Source organism: Daphnia pulex, chromosome 8, assembly GCF_021134715.1.
Source record: "Daphnia pulex isolate KAP4 chromosome 8, ASM2113471v1".
Taxonomy (NCBI): Eukaryota; Metazoa; Arthropoda; class Branchiopoda; order Diplostraca; family Daphniidae; genus Daphnia; species Daphnia pulex.
The window spans coordinates 10,525,574-10,548,595 of record NC_060024.1 but is presented as its reverse complement, the minus strand read 5'-3'; the positions used below and the strand labels follow the sequence as shown (position 1 = coordinate 10,548,595).

General features: G+C 45.6%; 2 protein-coding genes and 1 long non-coding RNA gene across 9 annotated transcripts; all 3 read left to right on the top strand.

Moving 5' to 3' along the window:
• The first annotated feature begins 89 nt into the window (after window positions 1–89).
• LOC124200208 (coiled-coil domain-containing protein 12-like) lies at window positions 90–2,195 on the top strand. The gene is made up of 4 exons (XM_046596366.1): window positions 90–294; window positions 1,031–1,193; window positions 1,661–1,799; window positions 1,893–2,195. The coding sequence occupies exons 2-4, from the start codon at window positions 1,042–1,044 to the stop codon at window positions 2,064–2,066; spliced, it is 465 nt and encodes a 154-aa protein (XP_046452322.1). The 5' UTR covers window positions 90–294; window positions 1,031–1,041; the 3' UTR covers window positions 2,067–2,195.
• A 2,107-nt stretch (window positions 2,196–4,302) lies between these two features.
• On the top strand, window positions 4,303–6,987 carry LOC124200209. Of its 4 annotated transcripts, none has more exons than XR_006877195.1 (7): window positions 4,303–4,550; window positions 5,133–5,630; window positions 5,695–5,752; window positions 5,824–6,013; window positions 6,252–6,402; window positions 6,471–6,745; window positions 6,931–6,987. It is a non-coding gene; the product is annotated as an uncharacterized LOC124200209 (long non-coding RNA). The 4 variants fall into 4 exon arrangements; XR_006877194.1 differs by adding an exon at window positions 4,808–5,030 and having other exon boundaries at window positions 6,471–6,987; XR_006877192.1 differs by having other exon boundaries at window positions 6,471–6,987.
• A 198-nt stretch (window positions 6,988–7,185) lies between these two features.
• LOC124200205 (ras-specific guanine nucleotide-releasing factor 2-like) lies at window positions 7,186–22,868 on the top strand. 4 transcript variants are annotated; one of them, XM_046596363.1, is made up of 27 exons: window positions 7,186–7,319; window positions 7,400–7,625; window positions 7,737–8,591; window positions 9,017–9,133; window positions 11,210–11,464; window positions 13,909–14,015; window positions 14,106–14,253; window positions 15,913–16,226; window positions 16,308–16,412; window positions 16,507–16,631; window positions 16,927–17,246; window positions 17,361–17,620; window positions 17,757–17,866; window positions 18,000–18,220; window positions 18,316–18,465; window positions 18,941–19,149; window positions 19,293–19,408; window positions 19,486–19,776; window positions 19,848–20,110; window positions 20,180–20,502; window positions 20,578–21,142; window positions 21,207–21,304; window positions 21,371–21,455; window positions 21,538–21,650; window positions 21,719–21,803; window positions 21,877–22,074; window positions 22,153–22,868. In XM_046596363.1, exons 3-27 carry the CDS (start codon window positions 8,550–8,552, stop codon window positions 22,420–22,422), a joined length of 4,890 nt encoding a protein of 1,629 aa, XP_046452319.1. In that variant the 5' UTR covers window positions 7,186–7,319; window positions 7,400–7,625; window positions 7,737–8,549; the 3' UTR covers window positions 22,423–22,868. The 4 variants fall into 4 exon arrangements, with proteins under 4 accessions (XP_046452319.1, XP_046452321.1, XP_046452320.1 ...); XM_046596365.1 differs by having other exon boundaries at window positions 7,192–7,625; window positions 15,934–16,226; XM_046596364.1 differs by having other exon boundaries at window positions 7,192–7,625; window positions 15,916–16,226.
• The last annotated feature ends 154 nt before the right edge of the window (window positions 22,869–23,022 follow it).

The following is a 23,022-nucleotide window of genomic DNA, read 5'->3' as shown; positions in this document are numbered from 1 at the left end:
AGCTTCAAAGCAATGAATCTGATATTTTTTCTTTTTGCCTAGTAAAATGCGTTTTATTTAATCGCGAAACAGGAAACAGGAATCAAATACGATCCGTTTGGCGGGACATGTGGTCTGGCAACCTACTGTCTGACAGCCGAAAACTCGGCGTAGTCGGCGCTTGCAAGTTGAAATTATAAACTTCTCGTGTGGGATTCTTTATTTGTGTGGTTTATGAATTTTATAGCTTATTTGAACTTCAAGACTTCACAATAAGATCTTGTGTATACTGTCTTAGAAAACAACAATTATCAGGTAAATTTGTCTTGCTCGTTGTCCATTATTTTCGTCGTGTGCAACAAATGTGCAACAGAATGTTCGCTTTTGGTATAGTAGTTCAATATCATTATTAATTGGTTGACCACTTACTCAAATTCTTTACAGTAACTTAAATAAAGTACCATCTATTTTCCCAGTCAATGAAGAATTATTCAAAATACCAGATAACTGTTATCTTAATTCGTTTTGGTATGTTTCCTCGTTGCATGAAATTTTTGCATGCCATATCTTACACCATACCTAAAGCATTGTTTACATTAATTGATTATTGATTGCAAATCACCAAATTGATTACTGAGCTAACTTTTTACAAAGAGCAGTCTTTTTCAGATCTTAACGATAAAGTAAAATAGCTGTGTTGAATATGTGAATTTCCAGTGAATTAATAGCAGTTGGAAGCTCTTTGTTTCTATTTCTCTCGTTTGTTCTCGTTTGGCACGTGAACTGTAATTGGTGTAATAGGAAAGACACTGCTAAAGCTTGAGAATCGTCTCCTAGCTACTGAAATTTCTCGGAATCGACCTTAGCAAGTTTATTTTGAGATTGAAGATTCGGAGCAAGCCATGCGTAAGCTAACTAAAGTGGCAGCATTTTAGTAACTAACGATATATACACTCAGAGTAAAGCTAGTCTGTGAGAAACGCCGAGCAAGCCGTGAGTCGTCTGAAACCAACTTGTCTGATGTTTATTTTCCCTTTTCTTGTGCCTTTAGGGACGTTGACGATGGAAGATGAAAAGTTGGCGACTGGAGAGGAGGCGGCGAATTTGGAGAACGAGGCCTTGAAACGCAAGAAACGAATCGAAGCATTGAGGCAACTCAAGGAGCAGCAGACGAGGCAATCGAGCACCGAGGCTCAGCAACAGTCGCTACCCAGGTATCCATCAATAAGCAACTACATAAATAACATATTATCAAACCGGAAAGTTGGCTTGGCAGCGGATGGAAATAAACTGAATTGGTAAAGAGATTTTCAAACGAGTAAAGCTTGCGATCAATACGGAAATGCTCAAGCTCAGGAGTCTAGCTGGCAGGAGCTATTGCAGATGGCAATCCGAAACGTGTTGTAAGTTTAACTATGTTTAATTGGATGGCTGCAACTTTCGATGCAAAAGACCAAGAACTGCACTACGCACATCGCGCACAAAACTGAAGCAAAGGTTATAGGAGAGGAATCATTTCTCAATTATTCACTAGAAGCAAGTTCTATCAGAGCAACCCGTCTAGTATTGTTGCTGAATCATGCATTACTTGCTGCCGGAAACAAATTTTCTTTTGTTTCCTTCCCCTCGTTTTCATGTTGTCTGTTTTCTCTTTTCTTTTTTTTTTTTAAATTTCTACCAGACCCGTGTTCCGAAGTTACCGGCCACTCGACGAGGAGCTGAAAAAGTCCAGCGTTCCCCTGGCCGAACCTGAAGAAGTTGACCACATCATCACCAAAGAGTTGGGCAAAGCCGCAGATCCACCTGTCCTGGAAGAAATCGTACGTAATCGAATGGGAGGAATCAAGTGAATCGAGCCCCAGTATTACTTATAGCCGCCCTTTTTTTACTTTCTCCTCTAACTGATTGGATAGGATCTGGTTAACCTGGCTCCAAGGAAGCCTGACTGGGACCTGAAGCGCGACGTAGCCAAAAAGCTGGCCAAACTGGAGAAGCGTACCCAAAGGGCCATTGCCGTCCTCATCCGAGAAAGGCTAATAGAGACAAAACAAGACGACCTGGCCGCAGCCGTGAATGCCCTCAACTGACAAGTAGAAGAAGAAAAATGGCCCCCCTCTCTTATCTTTCAACCACCACCACCACCACCTTAAACTTCATCAATGAAATATCGTAATAAAGAAATACACGCAAGAGTGGCACCACGTCCGACCAAGAAACAGGTATTACCGTAACGGAATTATGTTAACTGGATTTCCCGACTGATGACGCACAAGGGAGAGGAGAACTGGAGAAGGGAGCAGGGCCGACTCCGTTGGTGATGAATGCAACTGGTGCATGGCAGCGCCCAGTCAACTGAATTTTGAGCAAGACAGACGCACATACACACACGCACGCAGAGTCAATTGAGAAAAGAAAAAAAAGGAAAAGAAGAAAGATTGAAGAGAGAAACTGGGCCTGATTCTTCAATCCAGCAGCCTGGGCGTTTCGACTGACGTCACAGGTCCCCTTTTTCTTTATATTTTTTTTTGCTCTTTTTATTTTGGCTGCCATCCGTTTCACCTCCTCCCAGGGACGATGTTCGTCATGAAATATGAGCAACTCTTGTGTGTGTGTGTACTGCCTTCTCTCTGGTTGCCTAGTCTCCTCGTTGGTGGTAGTCAAGGCGAAGAGAACTGGGCGACTGCCGAGTCTATGGCGTGGAGAATACGAGAAAAAAAGTTCTATTTCGGAGGGGCCCTGAATCCTATGGAAACGCACCTGTTGAAATAGTAACACGAAACGCTCCTGTCGCACGGTTTTTTTCGTTTCACGCGGGAGACCATGAAGGAAAGGGGGATGCCCGGCCGCTTGATATTCAAAGGTTAAACAGCATCTCCGATTCGTTGGGGGAGTCTTGCTAAATAATGTTTTCATAGAAATGTTGAACTCAGTCATCAGTTGGAGGAGTCCCTCGGAGAATTGCTGATCGCTTTGATTAGATCACAGAAGCTCTTCTTGTTGGTGTTGATACTTGGTAGTATCATATCTGAGACGAGATCCTGTCGACTTGGCTGTCGTTTGACTTCCGCGAATCGGTTTCCGCACACTCTGCTTGGCTGATGTTGTGCCACCGATTTCCAGCATTAGTAAAAGCCACTGGCTGACTTGGTTTTAGACTTTTAGCTTCTAGATGTCACAGTGTGGCTTAGTCTGGCCCCTTCAGAAATGGTCGGTGTAGGATCCATCCCACAGTGTAGGTGAGGCCAGCTGCCAGCCCATCGACGACAAGGTCTGATTGCATCCTTATTCTTTTTCTCTCCATCTCTCTGCGTGGTTAATTCAATTGGTCCCAGAGTCGCACACGAAAGGAAAGAAGAAAAGACGAACGGGAGAGAGAGAGAGAAGGGATAAGGTGAAAAGTAAAACAAAAAGAAAACCTCAGCCAGAACAAAACAAAAAAAGGAGTAAAAAGACTAGGAGACCTCCCTCCTCTTTTCCACCTCGTCTCCATGTTACCAAGTAAAACACGCAGATAGAAACCCAGCTTGGTTTCGGCACGGATCGATCGTTCTACAAGTTACGCGCATACGCGCTGCTCTCCTCGCCACGCTCCTGGGTCAACAGGTGGGAGTCAAGCCAACTCCCGCTGCGGCAGCAATCCGGAAATAACCAGGTGAGGAAAAAAAATGCAAAAGAAAAAGGAAAAATTGTCGCGAGAGGTAATGCCAATAAAATGGATAGCGGAGGCGCGTAAAAGTGAAATTTATCGTTGCAGGTGACCGGGAACGAAAAAGTTGGGTCTCTTTTTTAAATCCCCATTTGAAAAAATCTTTTCGATCTAAACGTATACCTTACATTTTTGGGTTTATTCTAGAAATCAAAAAAATGTAATGATGTAATGAAAATGGATGGTTTGCAGGGATCTTTCCTACGCTCCCGTTGACCTTCTCTTAACTCTTTGAAATCATTTTGATTCTCATTTGAATTCTTTCTACTAGAAATTTCTGCGTACTTCTCCGACCTTTTGTAGCCTACAGTCGACAACGAAAAAAGCTTGCCAACATTTTGTTTCCCGCCAACAACTCCTGAGGGTTGCGCTGAGTATACGTGCGTGTGTGCCACCTGTTGTCATGGCTACTGCATCCGATTTTACCTGAAAAAAAAAGTAAGAAGAAGAATAGGGAAAAGAAGAGAGAAAGCCAGTTGCCTTGACAACTAGTTCTGGCAGCACCAGCCAGTTCAAAAGGTAGGGGAAAAAAAGGAGGGGGATATGATATTATATTTTTACCTTTTACTTTTTTTTTTAGTTGGTTATTCTTTTCTTCTTCTTACATATGGAGGAGGATGGCGCAGTTGTTGCAGATAGGCCCACCTTGTTCTTTTAAAAGATGCCCTTACTCCCATTGTAGCTGTTGCACGAAAGGAAAGAAAAAACAACTTTGATGGGCGAAATCTTTCGGGAGTCGTTTGTACGGTGCAAACCAGTGCAACGGTCACGGCCGGACACACACTGCAGGTCTCGGATGAAGACGGTGGAAACTACTAAACTAAATAGCCTTGGCCGGTTGCTTTCGTCAAATAAGAAATTCAAGGTAAGAAAATGTTTTCGATTGTTGCCAGAGTCCAAACGAGATGGGGCGGGGGATGATTTTTTCTTGTCGAAATGTTTTGATTGTATGGGCTGCTCCATTAACTAATGCAGAATGGGCATTCGACTGATTGAAAATATCTGTCGGATGACCGAATCATATCCCCCCCAGAAAAAAGAATGAAACTTCTTTTGTAGCTCCTTAGCTATTGGGTTTTGTTTTGTTGAAAAACTTTTCTTTTGCACCCCCTTTTGAGTCAGGATTTTTCTGGGTACTACAATGATAGATGTGATTTGGCACGAGACGGGCCTTGCACTCTCGAGAGTCACGATGAAAAGAGTGGATCAACTGTGGAATTGAATTTCATTTCAGAGCAGAGTACGCTAGCGAATTATTCAGGAATTGGCGTGATTTGATCAATTTCGTTACATCAATTTCAATTCACCCTTTACACCTGAGACAGGCAAGTGCATAGGGTTCTAGGTAAATATCCGTCCATACCAGCCGTATATTTATATTTGGCGGAAGAAAAAAACTTTTGACTCAATCATTTACGGCGGGCCTCGTGTATATTACAAACTGGAGGAACGCCTCCATCTTGCGCTTTTCTCCGCTCCTGACATCACCGAGTACAGGCTGTGTATACGCATATATACTGCATATATCCTGTCGGAGATGGATTCGTGACATATCTGAATGGATCGCGAGGCCTCGGCTCAGCACGGTGGTGGGTGTACCGGGCGGCGGAAGAAAAAAGGAGGATCGTCGTACCCCCGTCTCGTATAGGGAAAATTGAAAACATAAAAAGGAAAGAAAAAAGAAAGAAGAAGAAGAAGAGTAGCAGTTTCATCAGCTCAGAGTGCACTCTCTCTTTTCCTTTTTTTCCTTCTTTCTTTCTTAGTGACTTTTTCTTTTTTCTTAATAAATAAAGATCTTATCATCTAATCTATCTAATAAAGATCTATTTCAGATGATGAGAGTGGGCTTTGTGCAGCCCTTGACGATGAACCCCGTTGGACTCATTGCTTCTCTATTTCTATCTCTTTCTTAAAAATTGTGTCTTGTGCTTTAGCCCGGCTGTAGGTACTACCTAAAGTCTTGTGTTCGTTAATATTATCTCTCTAACTCTCTCTCGGCGGATGTCTAGGGCCCAACGCCGCTGTCTGCGACCCAAAGGCGACACGAGACAAATGATTGAGCACGGGGTAAGGACTCTCTAGCCAGTTGATAGCTACTAACTGTTGATCAGAATTAATTTGAATTTGAAACAACCCAGTCTAGTGTTAGAAGGCGACGACGACGACTTTGTGCGGTTCCTGAAATCGTTACGCCGGAGAAAATTGAGGACTAGGAGCTATAGGAGCTCTGGCTTGTACATAATACCGGGAGAGAGAAAAAAACAGGAGCGCTCGACGTCGGCTATATAGTCCCGCGCGCACCGCACCAATTCCTGTTGATCAAACACGGTAATGATGTCTCGCGCGCAACTTTTTTTCTTCTTCTTCTCCTTTAGCTCTCCCAATTCTATTTTAAAAGGGAAGAAGAAGGTAGGAGGAGGAGGAGCTAAACATTTTTTTCTCTTTCTTTCTTTATCTTGTTCTTTTATACATCGTCGCTACACAAAGCCCCCCCTGTGTGTGTGTGCCATCCAGTTTTTCCTATTTGTCGTCGGTATATATATAACAAACTGTATGTAACGTGCAGAAGGAGCCTAGAGTCTGAAGGGAGCGAAAAAAGAAGAAGGAGAGAAAAGCTGGGGGGGGCCGCCGCCCGTTCGGATAACTAACTGCCGACGTCGGGGCGCCATCACCAATCGATCCTGCCGTAGTCTCTACAGCCCCCAATCTCTGACAAGGTACGAAAAGAATAAAAAAAAAAGGGGGAAATCAAGTTTTTATTTTTATTTTTATTCTCTGAGCCCAGACGACGATCGAGCTGCTAGAGCGGTCGATGATTCTGACAAGGTGGACATGGACCAGGATCGGTACGAGAGTGTGTGTAGTATACTTGACCCCCCCCCCCCACCGACACACACGTCAACTTGTTCCCCGTGACATGGAGTGGCGGGCTCACGGAAAATAGCGTCGTGGGTGCATCATCATCTGTGTATCGATATCAAATCAGTCGCGCCAAACGACGACCAGACACACTGACGTCCATCTGCAGTCGATCCCTATGAATCGTATTGACTGCTCCCGGTAAATTGCATCCCCCCTAAAAAAAGAGGGATTTTAATTTCAAACCCAGAAAATCCTGTCATCGATCGATTTCCAATCTGTGGTGGACACAAGACATTCAAATGTCACGTCGATTCACTCGATCCTCCCTCCCGTTCGCCGATTCAATTCCGTCGATCCTTTAAAGGATTTTTTTTTTCCTTCAGAGTCCAAACTGTACGTGGAATCTAATTTGACTGCATCCGTTTCCCCCCATAGCGCCGTAAAACAAAATGCTGGTCGGTCCATCTTAGTAGTACCAGTGGTCTTTTGTTTTATTCTATGGGTGGTGTATTATGGATAGCCAGCGCTTTGGCCCGGCTCTGCAGCAGTCGGTATGTAACCGCAGCAACCGCTCCGCGCAGGTATATTTGTTAAAAGGAGCGAAGGGAGAAGGAGAAGGGTGGGGGGGGGGGGGGGGTGGGGGAGAAGGGAAGAAATGTAAGGTAGCAAGGAGCAACGCAAAAGTCTCCGGGAGGTCATCATCGATCTCCCGTTGCGTCTGCGTCTGAGATGACAGACCTCTCTGTACTTGGCACGGCTGTAGGGAGACAAGGTCTGGTACACACACACACACAGGTATATATTTAGAAATATCTCCCTTTTTATTTTATTTTTTCTCTTCCCTGGACACAGATGAATAGGAAGAAAGAGCGGGGTAGTACGGCTGTCAAAAGTATTCCGTCATCGATTGTGTCCAATCGTCCGGCCCCACCGAAATTGCGGAGAAATGAATAAATCATCATCAATGGGATGAGAGTCTTCCCCCCCCCCTCTCTCTCTCCCAATTTTCTTGCGAGTCACATGAGCCCAGGAAAGTCTATTTAGCCGCTATAGGCGGTGCGCATCCAAATGATCAAAGGTATTCCCTCTCTCATGCATCACCGCTCCTCCCGAGTATTAGGTAACAATAAATGATGAAAAATATCCCCTCCCCTCTTCGTCCCTCCCTCCTCCTTCTCTCTCTTTCTAGGTCCTCCATCTTTTGGTCCAAAATGGAGCGGGCAGAGACTATTATCGACATCAGGAGACATACAACAATAACAATAACAAGAGCATCGCAGAAATGGTGGAGGAACCTTGTAGCTAACATGGACACAGAGAGAGAGAGAGAGAGAGAGAAAAAAGAGGTGGAGCTCACAAGATCTGTGCTCCTGAAAGTTGGTCCCGCGTATTGGGTTTTCGGAGTCGACGCACAGCTGACTGAGAGAGAGAGCCACAGAGAGAGAGAGAGAACGTGAGTGAGAGAGAGAGAGAAAGGCGAGTAGCTAGCTAGCGGTAGCTATAGCTAGCTGCTCTCCCGAGTTCAGCTGTGCTCCTAGCTCCTAACCGTTGCGGGGACACAAGCAGGAAAAGGAAAGAAAGAAAGAAAGAAAAAAGAATACTTGTTGCCAGTTAGCTGCTTGCCGCCTTATACCCCTGGCTGGTTTTGGTGAGGATTTCGGCTCCTAGTGGAAGAAAGAAAAGCTCCTAGCTCCTTGCCGAGTCGCCTCCCCTCCAGTAGGGGTTGGCACTGCAGTGGCTCCTGGCAGGAGGTGTATCAAATACAGCCACAGGTGGCACGAACGCGGGCACTTGTAGCGCACCCGCCAGTGCCGCTCCTCATCGCCGCTCCTGCCCATCTCCCTCCTTGCCCAGCTGAACAACAGTGTCCTAGTTTTTATCGCACTTGTTCTTTGCTCCTTATTTTTATTTTTTCGTTCCAAACAAAAACAGTGGTTGATCTTTTTCTGATTTTTGGATTAAAATCTCTGCGATTGTGGTGTGGTCGCCAGCCGCCAGCGTCATGTTCAGCCCGAAGATGCAACGTCCCGTTCGGGTCAACGAGGTATTGCATTTTTTATTCTTTAATTCTTGTTAACAACATGTTTTTCTGTGGGATACGCTTTGCTTTCATATAGGAAAGCGTGTTTGACAAGTGTTTGATAATGTGATGATATCACATTCATTTATATTTGTGGGATACGCTTTGCTGTCATTTCTATAGCGAGGCATATGGATACCCTTCACTATAGATGGCAGCAAAGCGTATCCCACAACAAAGTGAGAATACAAATAAATGTGTATGATCACATTATGGCCTGACGGCCAATTGTACGGCCTAACGGCCTCAAGAACGGCCTGACGGCCTCAAGAACTAATTTTTAATCCGTCCCGGGTCAACGAGGTATATCAAATTCAAAATCCGATCAAAAAAATTGTTGTAGAGTTTTGGCCGGTTATATCTAATTGGACACCAAATTTGGGGAACAGGTGCAGTTACACACGTTGGGAGAACGGGCCCGCTACGACGCCACCATCGCCGGCGCCCTCTACAAGCGGACATCGGACGGCTCAAAGTGGCAGCTGAGGTGGTTCACTCTCTATCAGGTGGGAAACGATTCATCTGTCTCCTTTTCTCTATAGTGTCTATGTAGCGCTGAAAAAAAAAGGGTCTTTAGAACTATTAGATAAGTTGGCCTAGTTATAATCCTCTTCTTCATTCTTTCTTGATCTTTCCTTACCGCCACCTGTATACGATTCCCGGTAATAACTGTACATGGCCGTGTAATCTTTAGACTATGTGCGTGGTACGTATATAACCACATCGTCAGGACTCTGTAATCGCATCACTCCACCAGACAAAAGGAGTGTCCCTTTTTCGGTGCTCCCCGGGGGCTATTTTTGCGCGGCCATTTCAAAGATGTAATTTCGTTACATAATTGATACAATAGATGGACAACCTTCCCCCCCAAAAAATTAAGAGAATAGTTGTGTTGTTGCATGCAGAAGCAACAGTGCAGTATGCCTCGAAGGCTATTCATTATTAAAGAACTGATAACCTGATGATGGCGCCACCCACCAGCACCCGTCACGATCGTGCAACTCTTAACGAAATTAATTGAAATGATGCGCTCTACTGTCCCTCAGACTTGAGGCTTGTCTAAATGCTCTACAGTCTAAATAGACAGTGTATGTGTGTACTCTATGTATAGCTGGTGGGCTCCTTGATTGAGTTAGTTCACTTATATGATGCGTAATAGAAGGAAGAGGGGGGGAAGCCGCCGGCCGCAAAAGCCACAACAGTTGGATGATTTATAGCTCTACATCGCGCGCGTATACTATACTCTATACCACCTTTTCTGCCAAAAGTTGCCCACTCCGGCAGTCTATTTAGCCTTCTTTTTTTACTCTCTCTCTCTTCTTTTTAAAAATGCACCACGGTATATGTAATATAAACAGTGGCGTGTCTGCAGTTTTATATGTACGTTGGCGGTCGGTTTTGCGGGTCAATAAGTTCCCGCAAGCTATATAAAATTCGACTGCAAGATTTCATAGAATTAAATTGATTGCGCTTTTACGAATAGTCGTCCCAGACGTCTTGCATATAAAATATCACACTCAGCACTTGATTTTTCTGCATAGATTGGCTGTCGGCCGCTGTATACACAAGCTAATGAGAGGTGGCCGTCTATAGAGCCAGAGATATTGTGTTCAGTTGCGAGCGATAACACAGTGCAGAAAAACGGCCAGCAAGGATCGCGGGAGTTAGAGAGAGCTGGCGAACGAGAAAGGGAAAACTATTGATTGCGCCTGATGTGCTGTGAGCTCCCCTAGCTGTGTGTGTCCTGGCTACTCCTATAGAGAGAGAGCTGTGCTCCCTCTTTAGACTGTTGGTCTGCTGCATCAGGAGCCATCAGCACACACACATAGCTGCTATAGCAAGTTGTATGCAAATCCATGGCTGTCTGCACGGTGCCCCTCCCCGTGCTTTCCTTTTTACAAGCCGATTACACACGTCTCGATTGGCCGTCTAGCAAATAGATAGAGAATAGGAATCATGAAGGAAAGGTTTTACGAGTTTTTCAAAAGAAGGAGCACATACACTCGATGAGCTGGGGGGGATGGCGAAAAAAAGAGAGGAAGGATCATCCGCAACAATACAAGACTTTGATGAATGCCTCATTTCGGGGCTGACGAAGGAGGCTAGGATAGTAGTACTACACAACATAGTAGTATATAGTCGTCGTCGCTTTTTATTATTCGCCCCTTATTCTTTGGCTCCTAGTGTAGTAGGCTGGCGCAGGAGACGTGTGCACTACTACTACATACAGAAAAGAAAAGAAAATAATAATAATAAAAACATATCGGCTTTTGGAGCTGTTGACAGATTGCCTTTTATCAGTGAGTATATAGGGCCTCTTCCGGAGAGAGAGAGTCGGCTGTCTAACCGTTGAATATACGCCGTGGATCACATGGGTGTATTTATAATATAACGGCGCTTTTGAATATGTAGACGGACGCCGTCGTATGTTTATACATGTTATGTACAGTAGCTATTTAGACCACACAATAGCTAATCTAGAATTGGAGTCGCTTAGATTTCCCTCTGTCCATCGGCCAAGAGAAAGGAGGAGACTCTATTAACAATGTTGATTATTTATTTTCTCCACGAAACATATGTAGAATGTCCTGTTCTACTGGGAGGCGGAATCTTCGAGTCGGCCATCCGGTGTCATCTTCTTGGAGGGGAGCTATTGCGACCGGGTCATTTCGGTTTCGGCGGCTGGACACCAACAGGTCAATCAGCACCAGTCCAATCAGGGATCGGGTGGTAAGACTGGAGGAGGCGGCAAATACCATCACGGAAGTAGCGGAGTCGGCGGTGGAGGAGGTGGTGGCGGAAGTGTCGGCGGAAGTGGCAGCAGCATCGAGAAACAGGTGAGAGACACTTGATTGAAAAATTCGAAATGTTGACAATTTCGATCCTAGAAAAATTCAGAAATACGCAACAGCTGGGAAGTAGGATCGATTTCTTGTGATGGGGTGGTAGGGGGGACATCATTATCCTCTAGTTCATTAAGCTTTGAGTGCGGGGGACTATACCATGGGCCTTATTTTATTCATGATTGTCTTTGCCTTTTCGGGGTTTGTCACGTAACGAGCGTTACGAAATAGAGACGGGACCTTGGATGGTCCTGTATATACTCTCTCTGGCTCGATATATCTATATAGTAGGATCGATTGAATCGATCGCTCCCCTTTTTTTGTTTTATATTTGCTTCCGTCCAGGGAGGCAGGGGCAGCAGCAGCTTCGACTCTCTTTTGTTTCCTCTTGACATGCCCTTTCAGACTTGTGTGCACTTGTGTCTGTCTGTCTGTCTGTCTATAAATTCTAGCGCAGCACCTCCCAATTTTCGGCTTCCCGTTGACGTCGGAGCAGCGGCAGCAGCGGCGCGAAATTTCGAAACTTAATTGATTAGGTCGAATTAGGATATGTACTACTATTACTACTGCTGTTAGGTCGGTCGGGCTGTGTTTTTGTTATTCTTCTTGCGCTTGGCAATCAGCCGTGGCTTGATTGATCGACACCGATCGACCCCAACAGTTTGGCCGGCCGTGACAGAGCGGGTGGTGGAACACACACACATAATAGGGCACGGTACCGTTGAATAAGGAACATTCAATCAACAAACATGGGAGAAGGCCAGCAGAGCTATGGCCTAAATGGCCGAAAGGAAAGAGTGAACTATATAAAAGACTCGACGGTCGGTATATAGACGACGAAACGCCACACACAATCGAACACCCTTCCCTATCCAAACGCAACAACTACATGCATACATATAGATGGTCCAGCAGCAGTCAGACAACAAACCGCCACCGTCTGTTTTGTGCTGTGTATGTCGCTCGACTATCAAAATCGATACTTACCATCCTGACTTGTGTGTTCTGCTAGGCATAAGCAATGGAGCACCACCCAAGAGCTTAGCCAAGAAACATAAGGAATTTCGGTACGTTGGCCGAAAGTTGAGAGAAGAAGAAACCCAGGAGCCCCGACAGGAGTCGGACATATCATCCTGACACACTGGAAATGCACACACACACATATCCTGAATTTTGTATTTCCAGAAGAAACAAAGAAAACTTGAGAAAGGGAAAGAAAGTTGTTTCTGTCTACTGGCGGATTTTTTTGTTTGTTAAATTCAGAAGGAAACTAAAAAAAAAAGACATCAGAAAGATGAAAAATTCATACGGTCTGGTGGAGGACTTTGTGTGTGTGCGTGAGACGATGGGAAAAAGAGAAGAAGAAGAAAGAAGGCAGACAAATCAATATAGCATTAAAGAGAGCCTTTTCTATCAATTCCTCACATTTACACTTGCGCAGCGTCACCTATACATGTATACTGTGGAGGGCCGTGTCGTAATAATCGGCCAGACAAGAGTTGCCTTTTCACTTTTCTCACCGCAACTGCATTTAGATATATGTATATGAAAGGAGGCGGACTCTCGTGATTCACGCGGTTATTAATCAAATTGGGACGATGGAGAGAGGACGACGTGTGTTTTCCTTCCAAGGAATCCATCAAGGAACCAAAAAAGATAGATACGGGAGCTGCTCTCCTGGATGCTTCTGCTGCTCCTCCTCAGCTGCTCGATGGTGATAACGTAACGACAGTGAAAATCCCGGGGCTTTGGCCGTGCCCCACGCCCAAGGAGCAACGGCACACACACACGCGTGTGTGTGTACAATGTATCACAGAGAGAGAGCAGTGCCTTCTTCTTCTCGGGATCCTTTTATGTGTGTACAGAAGGATCCGAGTCACGTGATCCATTACTCCATTAGGAGAAGAGAAAAAGAGACGGTGTTATGAGCGCCCGGCGAAGGTTATATACAGAAGAAACAAACCGACAAATAGTGCCACGCCGAGCATTAACCAAACACATCAATGAAGCAAAACTCTCTCCTAGATAACGTGTGTGTGTGTGCCACTGTGCGAGTGCCAGTGCTGTATATACTATGTATACACACACGTCTAGAGGTATATAGAGAGAGATCTATATAGAGAGCACCGACGGTGATGCACTAGTTGCAAAGTTGCCAAACACTTGAGAGAGAAATTATTCACAACTTTCAAAAAGCGCGCGCGCTCCCTTCCGTCTGATGTATAGAGAAGAGCAATTAGATCTAGCAAACCGTATTTCGGGCTTTTTGATTATTTCATTTAGTTTTTCAAGTTTCTCTAGAAAAACCCTCCCCATGCTAACTTATGGATAGCTTAATACATACTCGATCCTGAGTGGTGGTGGTTATATAACGACTGAATATTTCACCCGGCCATCAAACTAAATATTTCATTTCATTTTTTTGTTTGTTTCATCAGTATTGCTTCGCCATCACCTTCCGCAGGGATAACCAACGGTCCTACGAGCTACGAGCGGAATCGGAAAGCGATTGCAAAGCCTGGATCCAGGCCGTCAAACAAGCCAGGTAAAAATTAAACAAGTCAATTTGGGTTTGAAACATTTCGTCTGTTTGTGTGTTGAAAAGAAAAAGTTTTTTTTTTTTTTCGATTGTCAGTTTCAACAAGCTCCTGGCGCAGAAGGAAGAGCTGGAACAGAAGCATTTGCACCTGCTGCAGATTGTGGAGAGCGAGAAGACGGCCAAGTGGCAGTACACGCGCCAGTGCGAGGAATTGACGGATGAAATCAAACAACTCAGAACGGAGGTAGTACCTATCATTTGACACCTGCTAGCTATAGACTGTCGCACCTGCCTGCTTGTAGACTCATCATCCCATTCATCGTCGCCGCGATGAGATTACGCGAGCCTGTACACGTTGTGTCTAGATTTAGTCGCTGTCAAGTGAGTAGTGCATTAAGCCCCCCCTTGAAACGACTTAATGAATTACACATCAACGGGCAACACTCGACGACCCGCTAGGGGTCCAGCAGCCTGATGGCCCTTTATCCATCCATGTAGGTGAGGTGGAGGCCCATAAGCTTTTGCACACACACACATCACGTTTAGATTTTCTACCTATCAAATCCGATCCTATCCCCTCCTGGCATCCATATTAATGAGCTCGTTGCCCGAATGACATCGTTTACGCCCGGCTACGCGTCACGACAACTCGTGAATCGTAAACAACAGAGCAACAGTCCACACTCCTTCCTTCCTTCCTGCTCCCATCAAATGCGTTTTACATATTACAGCAGCAGCCAGCACCGCTCGTCATTTAGAGATAAGTAGTAGATCTTAATCAAATTCACACTTCAATCTGCTTCCCAGACACGTCCCCACACCACCACCAGTCTTGATTGATATTGATGACAGCCACCAAGGTTCCGTCTATCATTTTTTGAAGGGGGTTGAGGAGCAGCGCGTTGGCCGGAAAAAGGAAATGTGTCGAAGATAATCAAGTGCCGTTGCTGCCGTCTATAAAACCGCACTAGATCTACGACGTGTGTGTGTCTGAGAATCAATATGGGAGGAGGAGGAGGAGGATGCAACTGATGTGTACATCAATAGAAGAAGGTATAGAGAGGCTTGAACTTAAGCCAGCCGAGGCAAGAATGCCGGATGGCAAAAGGAGATGGATGGATGGATAAATATCTTTGCGGTCTCGAGATATTTGTGTTGGCTGTTCTGCAGCAGTAGCAGTAGCAGAGAGAGAGAGAGAGATCCTGATTTATTCCGGTAATCCTAGACATAATGGGCCACTCTTGATGAGACGGGATTGTCAATAAGGGAAGAAACGGGACTCGCATGTCGCATATACTGTATACTCCGCAGGGCCCTTGAAAAATTGAAACGAAGGCTCACAACTCTTGTCTTGTATGCACACACACAACACGCACTTTGACGGTGTGTGTGTGTGTGTATACACACACACATCGGGAGAATCTATACTGCTGTGCAGTCTATAGTATAGATGCGTCGATTGCGCCACTTTGGCAACGATCCGGACCAGGAGCGGATCAACTAGCGAACCTCCTCCCCTCTTCTTCCGTCCCCTGAGCAGCGGATTCAAATCAAGTCGTCTTTGTTCTATAAACTGCAGCAGCAGCAAGGAGCAAGGAAATCCTAGACGCTGCTGTTTCATCATGTCGGCAGGGCGTCGAGTTTCAAGCCTATCAACACACAGTAGCAACAGTGTCGCTGCTGCTGCCGTCTGCAACTTTGTTGGACGTAGATAGACGTCCGGCGGAAGATGTGACGCGTCTTTCACATTTCGTGGTAGCCAGGGGACACTTTGATATAACCAATTAGAACGAATGGAAGCACACGTAATCCCCCCATACCGCGCTCCCGCTTTTTCCTAGTAGTGTGTAGTAACCGCATGCTGTATGATATTGACGTTTGACTATATTGGAACATGTCTAAGCAGTTGTGCACGCTCAAAAAGGAGTGGCGTTTAACACCCAGCGCCGCCGGAGGCAGCGGAGGCATTGGCGGAGCCACGGGTGGCATCGGATCCTCTGGCGGCGTCGGAATGGGACTCGGAAGCCACCGACAGGGAGCCGACGGAGGATCGCAGAGCGGAATCGGATCCGCTGGAAATGTCGAACTGGACGATCTCAAGAAAATCCGCAAAGTTCAAGGCTTCTTCCGCGGCTGGCTGTGCCGCCACCGATGGAAAGTCATCGTCGAGGAATACATTAAATCGCCCCACGCCGAGAGCATGCGCAAGAGGAACAGGTAATTTTATTCAAATGAGTCCCAGTGGGTACCGTGCAGCCGTCACGGATTTTCCTACATCATTTGATTGATTGACAACAGTTTGGTGTTCCGAATGCTGGAAGACGAGGAGGAGAACGTCCAGCAATTAGAGATCCTTGTGGCCCGTTTCTATCGACCCTTCAAAATGGCAGCCAGCTCCAAAAAGTAATTTAGAAAAATAATTCCGCGCTAAACTATTATTTGGGTCCCCGGAAAACCCCCCGACTATTCTTTTAATCATTTTGCTTGTACGTAATAGGCCGCCGTGTTCTCACGAGGATATCAGCTCCATCTTCCTCAACTCTGAAACGATCCTCTTTCTCCACCAGATTTTCTACAAAGGTCTACAAGCTCGCATGAATAACTGGCCCACTCTGGTTCTCGGTAATGATCCTTTCACAACTTTTGTTGAAGCCAATTATCAGCGAGACGAGGGGGATGCGATTCACTTTGCAAATAAGGATCTTCCCTGAGTCTCAAGTTGATCACTAGGAATGTGCTGCCTTGTTAATCCCCTATATACAGCCAATAATATCTCGCTCGATTCCTTTTGACATGTAACAAGAGCTAAGAATATAACAGGTGAAAGTGGGGGATCCTAGTGGTTTCTTTGATGTATACAGTTTCAATGACTCTTGTTTTCTGCCACGTGAAAAAAAAAAATAAAAAAAAATTGCAGGTGATTTGTTCGACGTCCTCCTGCCGATGCTCAACATCTACCAGGAATACGTCCGCAACCACCACTTCTCGCTGCAGATCCTGACCGAGTGCAAACAGAATCCGCAGTTCTCCAGCGTCCTTTCACGGCTCGAGGAGCACTCTGCCTGCAAAGGTCGATCTCTCGAAACCTTCCTCACTTATCCCATGCATCAGATCCCGCGTTACATTATCACGCTGCACGAAATCCTGGCCCACACGCCGCACGAGCACGTCGAGCGCCGCAGTCTGGAGAACGCCCGCGTCCAGCTCGAGCACCTCTCTCGCCAAATGCACGACGAAGTACGTTGGATGCCAAGTCGATTCCATTGGAGGCGGTTGGGCCGATTGGTGGAAAGACACAACAAGGCGGGAAATTCAATTTTTAATAATCGATCCTGATTGCGATCTACCCAGGTCAGCGAGACGGAGAACATTCGCAAATGTTTGGCCATCGAGCGGATGATTGTCGAGGGCTGTGACATCTTGATGGACGTCACTCAAGTCTTTGTCCGTCAGGGGAGTTTGCTGCACATCGTCAAAGAGAAGGCCCGCTCTCAAAAGGGCCGCCTCAGTCTGTCCAGCCGGAGGGGAAGCGTCGGCACGGGAGTGGGCGGCGAACGCGGAGAAGTCCGCCAGTGCTTCCTCTTTTCCAACACGCTCATTATCGCCACGAGGTTCAATTCAATTTTCAATCCTGGATCCCACTTGTCCTCAAAGTGTTTTGTCTCGAGCTCTTCTTTGGTCTTTTTGATTGCAACTTTTTATTTTTTGGGTTTTTTTTTTTGTTTGTCTCGTTGGCGTGTCGTTCAGGACGTCGGACGGAAAGCTACACCTTTTGCCGGAAATCGGAAAGATTCCTTTTGTGGACGCCACTTTGATTGAGGACCCGACCGAAACGAGTAGCTGCGACGACGATGACGGTATCGAAATTATTATTCAATATTGACACAATCAAACTTGTTTGATCATCAAATACAAAACGGGGGATAGGCTTTTTGTATTTTGATACAACTGGTCGTGGTGATGACGTATTGATCTGTTGTGTCCGTTCAGAGAGTCTTTGCTCGACGTCGAGTCAGACGTCGAGCGAGATGAGTGACAGCAGCGCCACGGCGGATAGGTCTTCACGTCAACAGCATTCCGGCACAAACTATCACGGACTTGATTTCCAGTTGATTGTCGAAAACAAGTCGGGCAACGGACCCGGCAAAGTCGTTCACCTGGTGGCACCGTCAATGCAGGACAAAGCGGCCTGGATCTCCGACATTAGTCAGGTATACAATTGCTGAAATTCGTACAACATTTATTTCTTCTCTTTTTTTTGTGATTATTTTTGATTTGTTTTCTTTTTTATTCATGTCTCCGGCAGTGTATCGACAACGTCCATTTCAACGACTTTGTGCACAGTTCCATCTCGGACGCCTCGTCCGTGACTCATCCGCACTCGGTGCGCAACGACCCGCGTCTCTTCAACGACGACATCGACATTCGATTCAGCCGCACCCTCAACTCGTGCAAAGTCAGTCCCCTAGAGCCGTAGGATCCGTAGTTAATTGAAAGAGGATTGCCGTTAAAAAAACAAAAAAAAATCTAAATAACAATCGATTACGCTTTTATCTTGACGGCGCATCTCGATTCTCAACCCCCTCACCCCCCACACGTAGTAGTCGTTATTTGTCATCATTGGCAATATCGTTAATTGTTGACGTATATTTACCAAAGGCCCATCAGCAGTCCTTTTGTTGTGATGTGTATACGCCCTTTGACGTTCCCTTGTTAGTCTATACATGAAACAGTAACTATAGCAACCCGAAACATAGAGAGAAAACATTATTAATATCACCTAGTTGAAAAGAGTTGAACACAAATAAAGAAAACATTCGTCGTTGTATATTGGCCAGAATTTTCAAATTGATTCCAAACGACCAAATTGTTCTTTTTTTAATTATTATTTCTTCCTCGGTCTGACCTGATTGACCCTCGTTGCTCCGCAGGTGCCGCAAATTCGCTACGCCACACCGGAAAGGCTGCTGGAACGTCTTACGGACTTGCGCTTCCTCTCCATCGATTTCCTCAACACTTTCCTGCTGACTTATCGCGTTTTCACCGACGGCGTCACCGTCCTCGACGCTCTCAAGAAAGTCTTTTACGCTTCGTCGACGGTCGAGCCTGCGCAGCACGACAACGCCCGTTGCTCCATTAGGTTTGCGGTTTCATCCAATTTTTATTTTTTTAAAAGCAAAAAGATGTAGAAGGAAGAAGAAACAAAAGAAAAAAGGAAATGGTCAAATCAATAGGCGTTTGAATAAAAATAAAAAAAATCCTTGGGGTACTATATTTCCACAGTTCAATTGAATTCGGAGGCGTGCCTTGCCAACTGGATCAGAGCGTCCTCTATCCGACGTACAAGAGTGTTCTCGGATCGCCCGCCAGGCGTATTAGCGGCGGAAGCGCCGTCTCAGGTATTTTGTTTTCCTATTCTTTTTTGATTCCTTTATTTTTTTTTTCCAGGAAAATGAAATCAAATTGAATATAATAGGAAGTCCGAAAGCCAGTCCGCGCAACAGCCCGTTCACCAGCCCGCGCGGAAGCAATCAATGGAGTAGCCGTCCTTCCGTTGGCGACGTCTCCGTCAGCCGTCGTGGAAGCCGTTTCGACGGAGTCGAAATCCGTGAAACGCCTAATGAGGAAGAGGCCGAAACGGAGAAATCCGCTGCAAATACCGGCCCAAGCCAAGGAATTCAAGGCATCAAGGAGCGCATCAAACAACAACACTTGACGATCCCCAATAAAGGCATGGAATTGTCATCCAGCGCTGAAACTCTTTCCGGTAAGCCAAAGCGCAGTCGGTTTGAGAATTCTTTCCAACCCTTTATTTGTTTTTATTTGTGCCGGATTTAGAAAATAATTGCAGTAGCTCCACATCGACGCTGGTTGCCCTCAGCAGTAGTACGCAAACACTGACATCCTTCAGTGTCAGCGGTTCCAACGAGGGAAATCAAACAACAATAGCATCTACCCATGTTGTCTCGGTTTCGGATCACCAAGGATCGAAAACCAGTCACGAATATCAACTGGAAATCCCGACTACTGTCACACCCCATCCTGTGCCATCGTTCACAACCTCCACCCATCAGGCCACCATCTCCAGAAGAGAATCCATGGTTGATTTGTTTTATTTAAAATAGTTGTTTGCATCATCTTAATCAGAACTTTTCAATTCAATTGAACAGATAACGGGACCATCGCTGGATATGGAAGTGATGGACGATCTGCTGATGTCAGAGCCTAGACCGGGCACCCAATCGTCTGGTTATAGCGGCGTCGGTAGTGGCCGTAGTGGCAGCTCTGCCGGCCAGCATCCGCCTCATCCGTCGCAACAGCAACGTGTCAGCATCGGTAGCAGTTACTACGGGGCTGGCAGTCGCTATGGTGACGGAACTACGTCCACTGTAACTTCATCCGCCCGTCAGTCCACCTCCTACTCGACTCAGTTTGACTCCATCAGAGTCGGCGCTGGAGTCGTCGTCACCTCTCATCGCCAATCACAGCGCAGGTAATTATTACTGAATGAATCAAACGTGTCACGATCCAGTTATTTGTTAAATGTCGATTTTGATCATTTTTACAGGAGTAGTACCTCGTCAGCTGCAGCGGCATTCGCCGTCGCCACGGCAGGATCAAGTAATCCGCGCGATTATTCCCTGCCAACTGGCCCATCACGGACGGGCCCCGGAAGCATTTTAGGGGGTGGTTCAGTGGGCGCCGGAGGAACAAGGTCTCAGACTTATTGCAGCATCAACTTGCCGTCTAGCGATCCTCGTGGTAGTTTCGGCGGGGCCGTCCAGCAGCAACCGTCCAGTAGCGAAAGTGGAACCGGTGGGGGCAGCGGCCCAGGAACCGGAGGTCAAGTTTTTCGTGACCGGAAGGAAAGCATCATGTCTTCAGCGGCTACTATGCGCGTATTAAGCGTCTTGCGCCACTGGATCTCCAAGCATCGAGACGATTTCGAGTCATCCACATCCGGCGATCTACGACTCAAGAACCTGACGATTGAATTCTTGGAGGATGTCCTCTCTTCGCCCCAATTGCTGCCGGCCGAGCACAAGGCCGCCTCCCAACTTTTGCAGTTGCTCACTAGAGACGATCCATCGCACACAAAGATCGATCTCGGCATCTTGTTAGCTCAACCTGTGGTAATTTAATCAACTCAGTTTAAATTATAATTTTGATGATTATTCTCATTTCTTTTCTTTTCAGATTCAAAGTCGTGAAAACATAGAAACGCTCTCAGCTCTAGAGATTGCCGAACAAATGACCGTTCTGGATCATGCCATTTTAGCGTCCATCAAGAGCGAGTAAGTTTGTTTCTCTTTTGTTGTTTTTGGCAGAACGGAAATTTGATTTCGCTTTCATTTCCTCAGAGAGTTGTTGGGTCAGGCGTGGATGAAGCCGGACAAGCTTTTCAGAGCCCCTCATATCATTCTAATTACTAAACGTTTCAACGAGGTATATATATACAATACTCTGTGTCGACTCAAATGATTGTTGTGGCCCAGTGTTTTCAAGAGGTTACTTAAATGTCCAACAGGTTTCGCGATTGGTAGCGTCGGAAGTTATCCGCCGGCCGAATTTAGCCGCCCGTATCGCTGTGATTGAAAAATGGACAGCTGTAGCCGACATTTGCCGTTGTCTTCACAACTTGTAATTATTTAATAAATCATAGTCTTGAAAAAGGATTAATTATTTTGATGATTTTTAAAAAATGACAGCAACGGAGTACTTCAAATTTGTTCCGCGTTCACCAACAGCGGCGTATTTCGGCTCAAGAAAACCTGGGAGAAACTTTCCAAAACGGTTCGTCCTCTATCTGACTTCTACTACTGAGAAAAAGTGTTAACTCGATTATCTTTCTTTTCACAATTCACAGACGAGACAGACGATTGACAAACTTCAAAGTATCGTCTCGACGGACGGGAGATTTCGAAACCTTCGCGATGCTTTGCATCGTTGCGATCCACCGTGTATCCCTTATCTTGGCATGTACCTGACCGACTTGTCGTTCATCGAGGAAGGTACTCCCGATTTCACAGAGGACGGCTTGCTCAACTTCTCCAAAATGAGAATGGTGATTAAATTTCGTTTTGGTTGACGTTTGCTTTAAATGGCTTGATGGCTAAACGCTGCCCATTGAAAACAAATATAGGTGGCTCATGTCATCCGTGAAATAAGGCACTTCCAATCGACTAGCTACAAGATCGAGCACTCTTCCAAAGTCAACAGCTATTTGTTGGATGTCAACAATCTAGTTGACGATGAAGATCTGTATCAAATGTCGCTAGAAATCGAGCCTCGAACGTCCCGATTGGGATCTATAAGCCATCAGGTCGGTTCTTGTCTCTTGTCGACCTTATCACCAGCGGCCGTAGTGAGCACCACAGGCGGCGGCGGCGGCAGCGGAAGCCCAACCCAGTGATTTCTCTTCATTACATCAAACCAAGTGTTATTAAAAACAAAAAAAAAAAAAAAACTTATTATGTTCTACAATTCAAATTTTATCTTCCGGTTTTTGCTGTCGGATATTCTATATCAATGTTATTATTCCTCCTTTGTCTCCTCATTCCATCACTTTTTCTCGCTCCTTTTTTTCATTTTATTGATTCTATAATTCAATAATTCACTCTTACGATAACCTATTTTCTAAACATATGTTTTCCAATAATTCCACTCTACAAATCGTATACTGCAATGATATCTATTTTGAAAAACAAAAACGTCGACAATTTTGATGTTTCATCTAGTTGCCATTTCATCATCTGTTCATAAGTGTCTTCCCGCCGTTCGATTCCAGTCATAATTTCCGAAATATCAAAGTTTATTGGCATTTATTTGTTTCAATACATCTATTTCTTTTCCGTGTTATTTTTATCCAGGAAGTATTTCTTTACATGACGTGAAATCACAAACCAGATCATGAAGTAGTACTTCATGACCAGATCATGGGCTGGCTCTGCCTGGAGCACTGAAGAGGACATCTGGCGGCCACGAGTTATATTCAGTTATTGGGCGCATACTA

Excerpts from the sequence above, each read along its gene's own strand:
- LOC124200208 (XM_046596366.1), top strand. The coding sequence starts at position 1,042 with ATGGAAGATGAAAAGTTGGCGACTGGAGAGGAGGCGGCGAATTTGGAG. Across the intron at positions 1,194-1,660 it reads CAGCAACAGTCGCTACCCAG|ACCCGTGTTCCGAAGTTACC; the intron begins GTATCCATCAAT and ends AATTTCTACCAG. Across the intron at positions 1,800-1,892 it reads CACCTGTCCTGGAAGAAATC|GATCTGGTTAACCTGGCTCC; the intron begins GTACGTAATCGA and ends CTGATTGGATAG.
- LOC124200205 (XM_046596363.1), top strand. The coding sequence starts at position 8,550 with ATGTTCAGCCCGAAGATGCAACGTCCCGTTCGGGTCAACGAG. Across the intron at positions 17,867-17,999 it reads TAGCTGCGACGACGATGACG|AGAGTCTTTGCTCGACGTCG; the intron begins GTATCGAAATTA and ends GTGTCCGTTCAG. Across the intron at positions 19,409-19,485 it reads CGGCGGAAGCGCCGTCTCAG|GAAGTCCGAAAGCCAGTCCG; the intron begins GTATTTTGTTTT and ends TGAATATAATAG.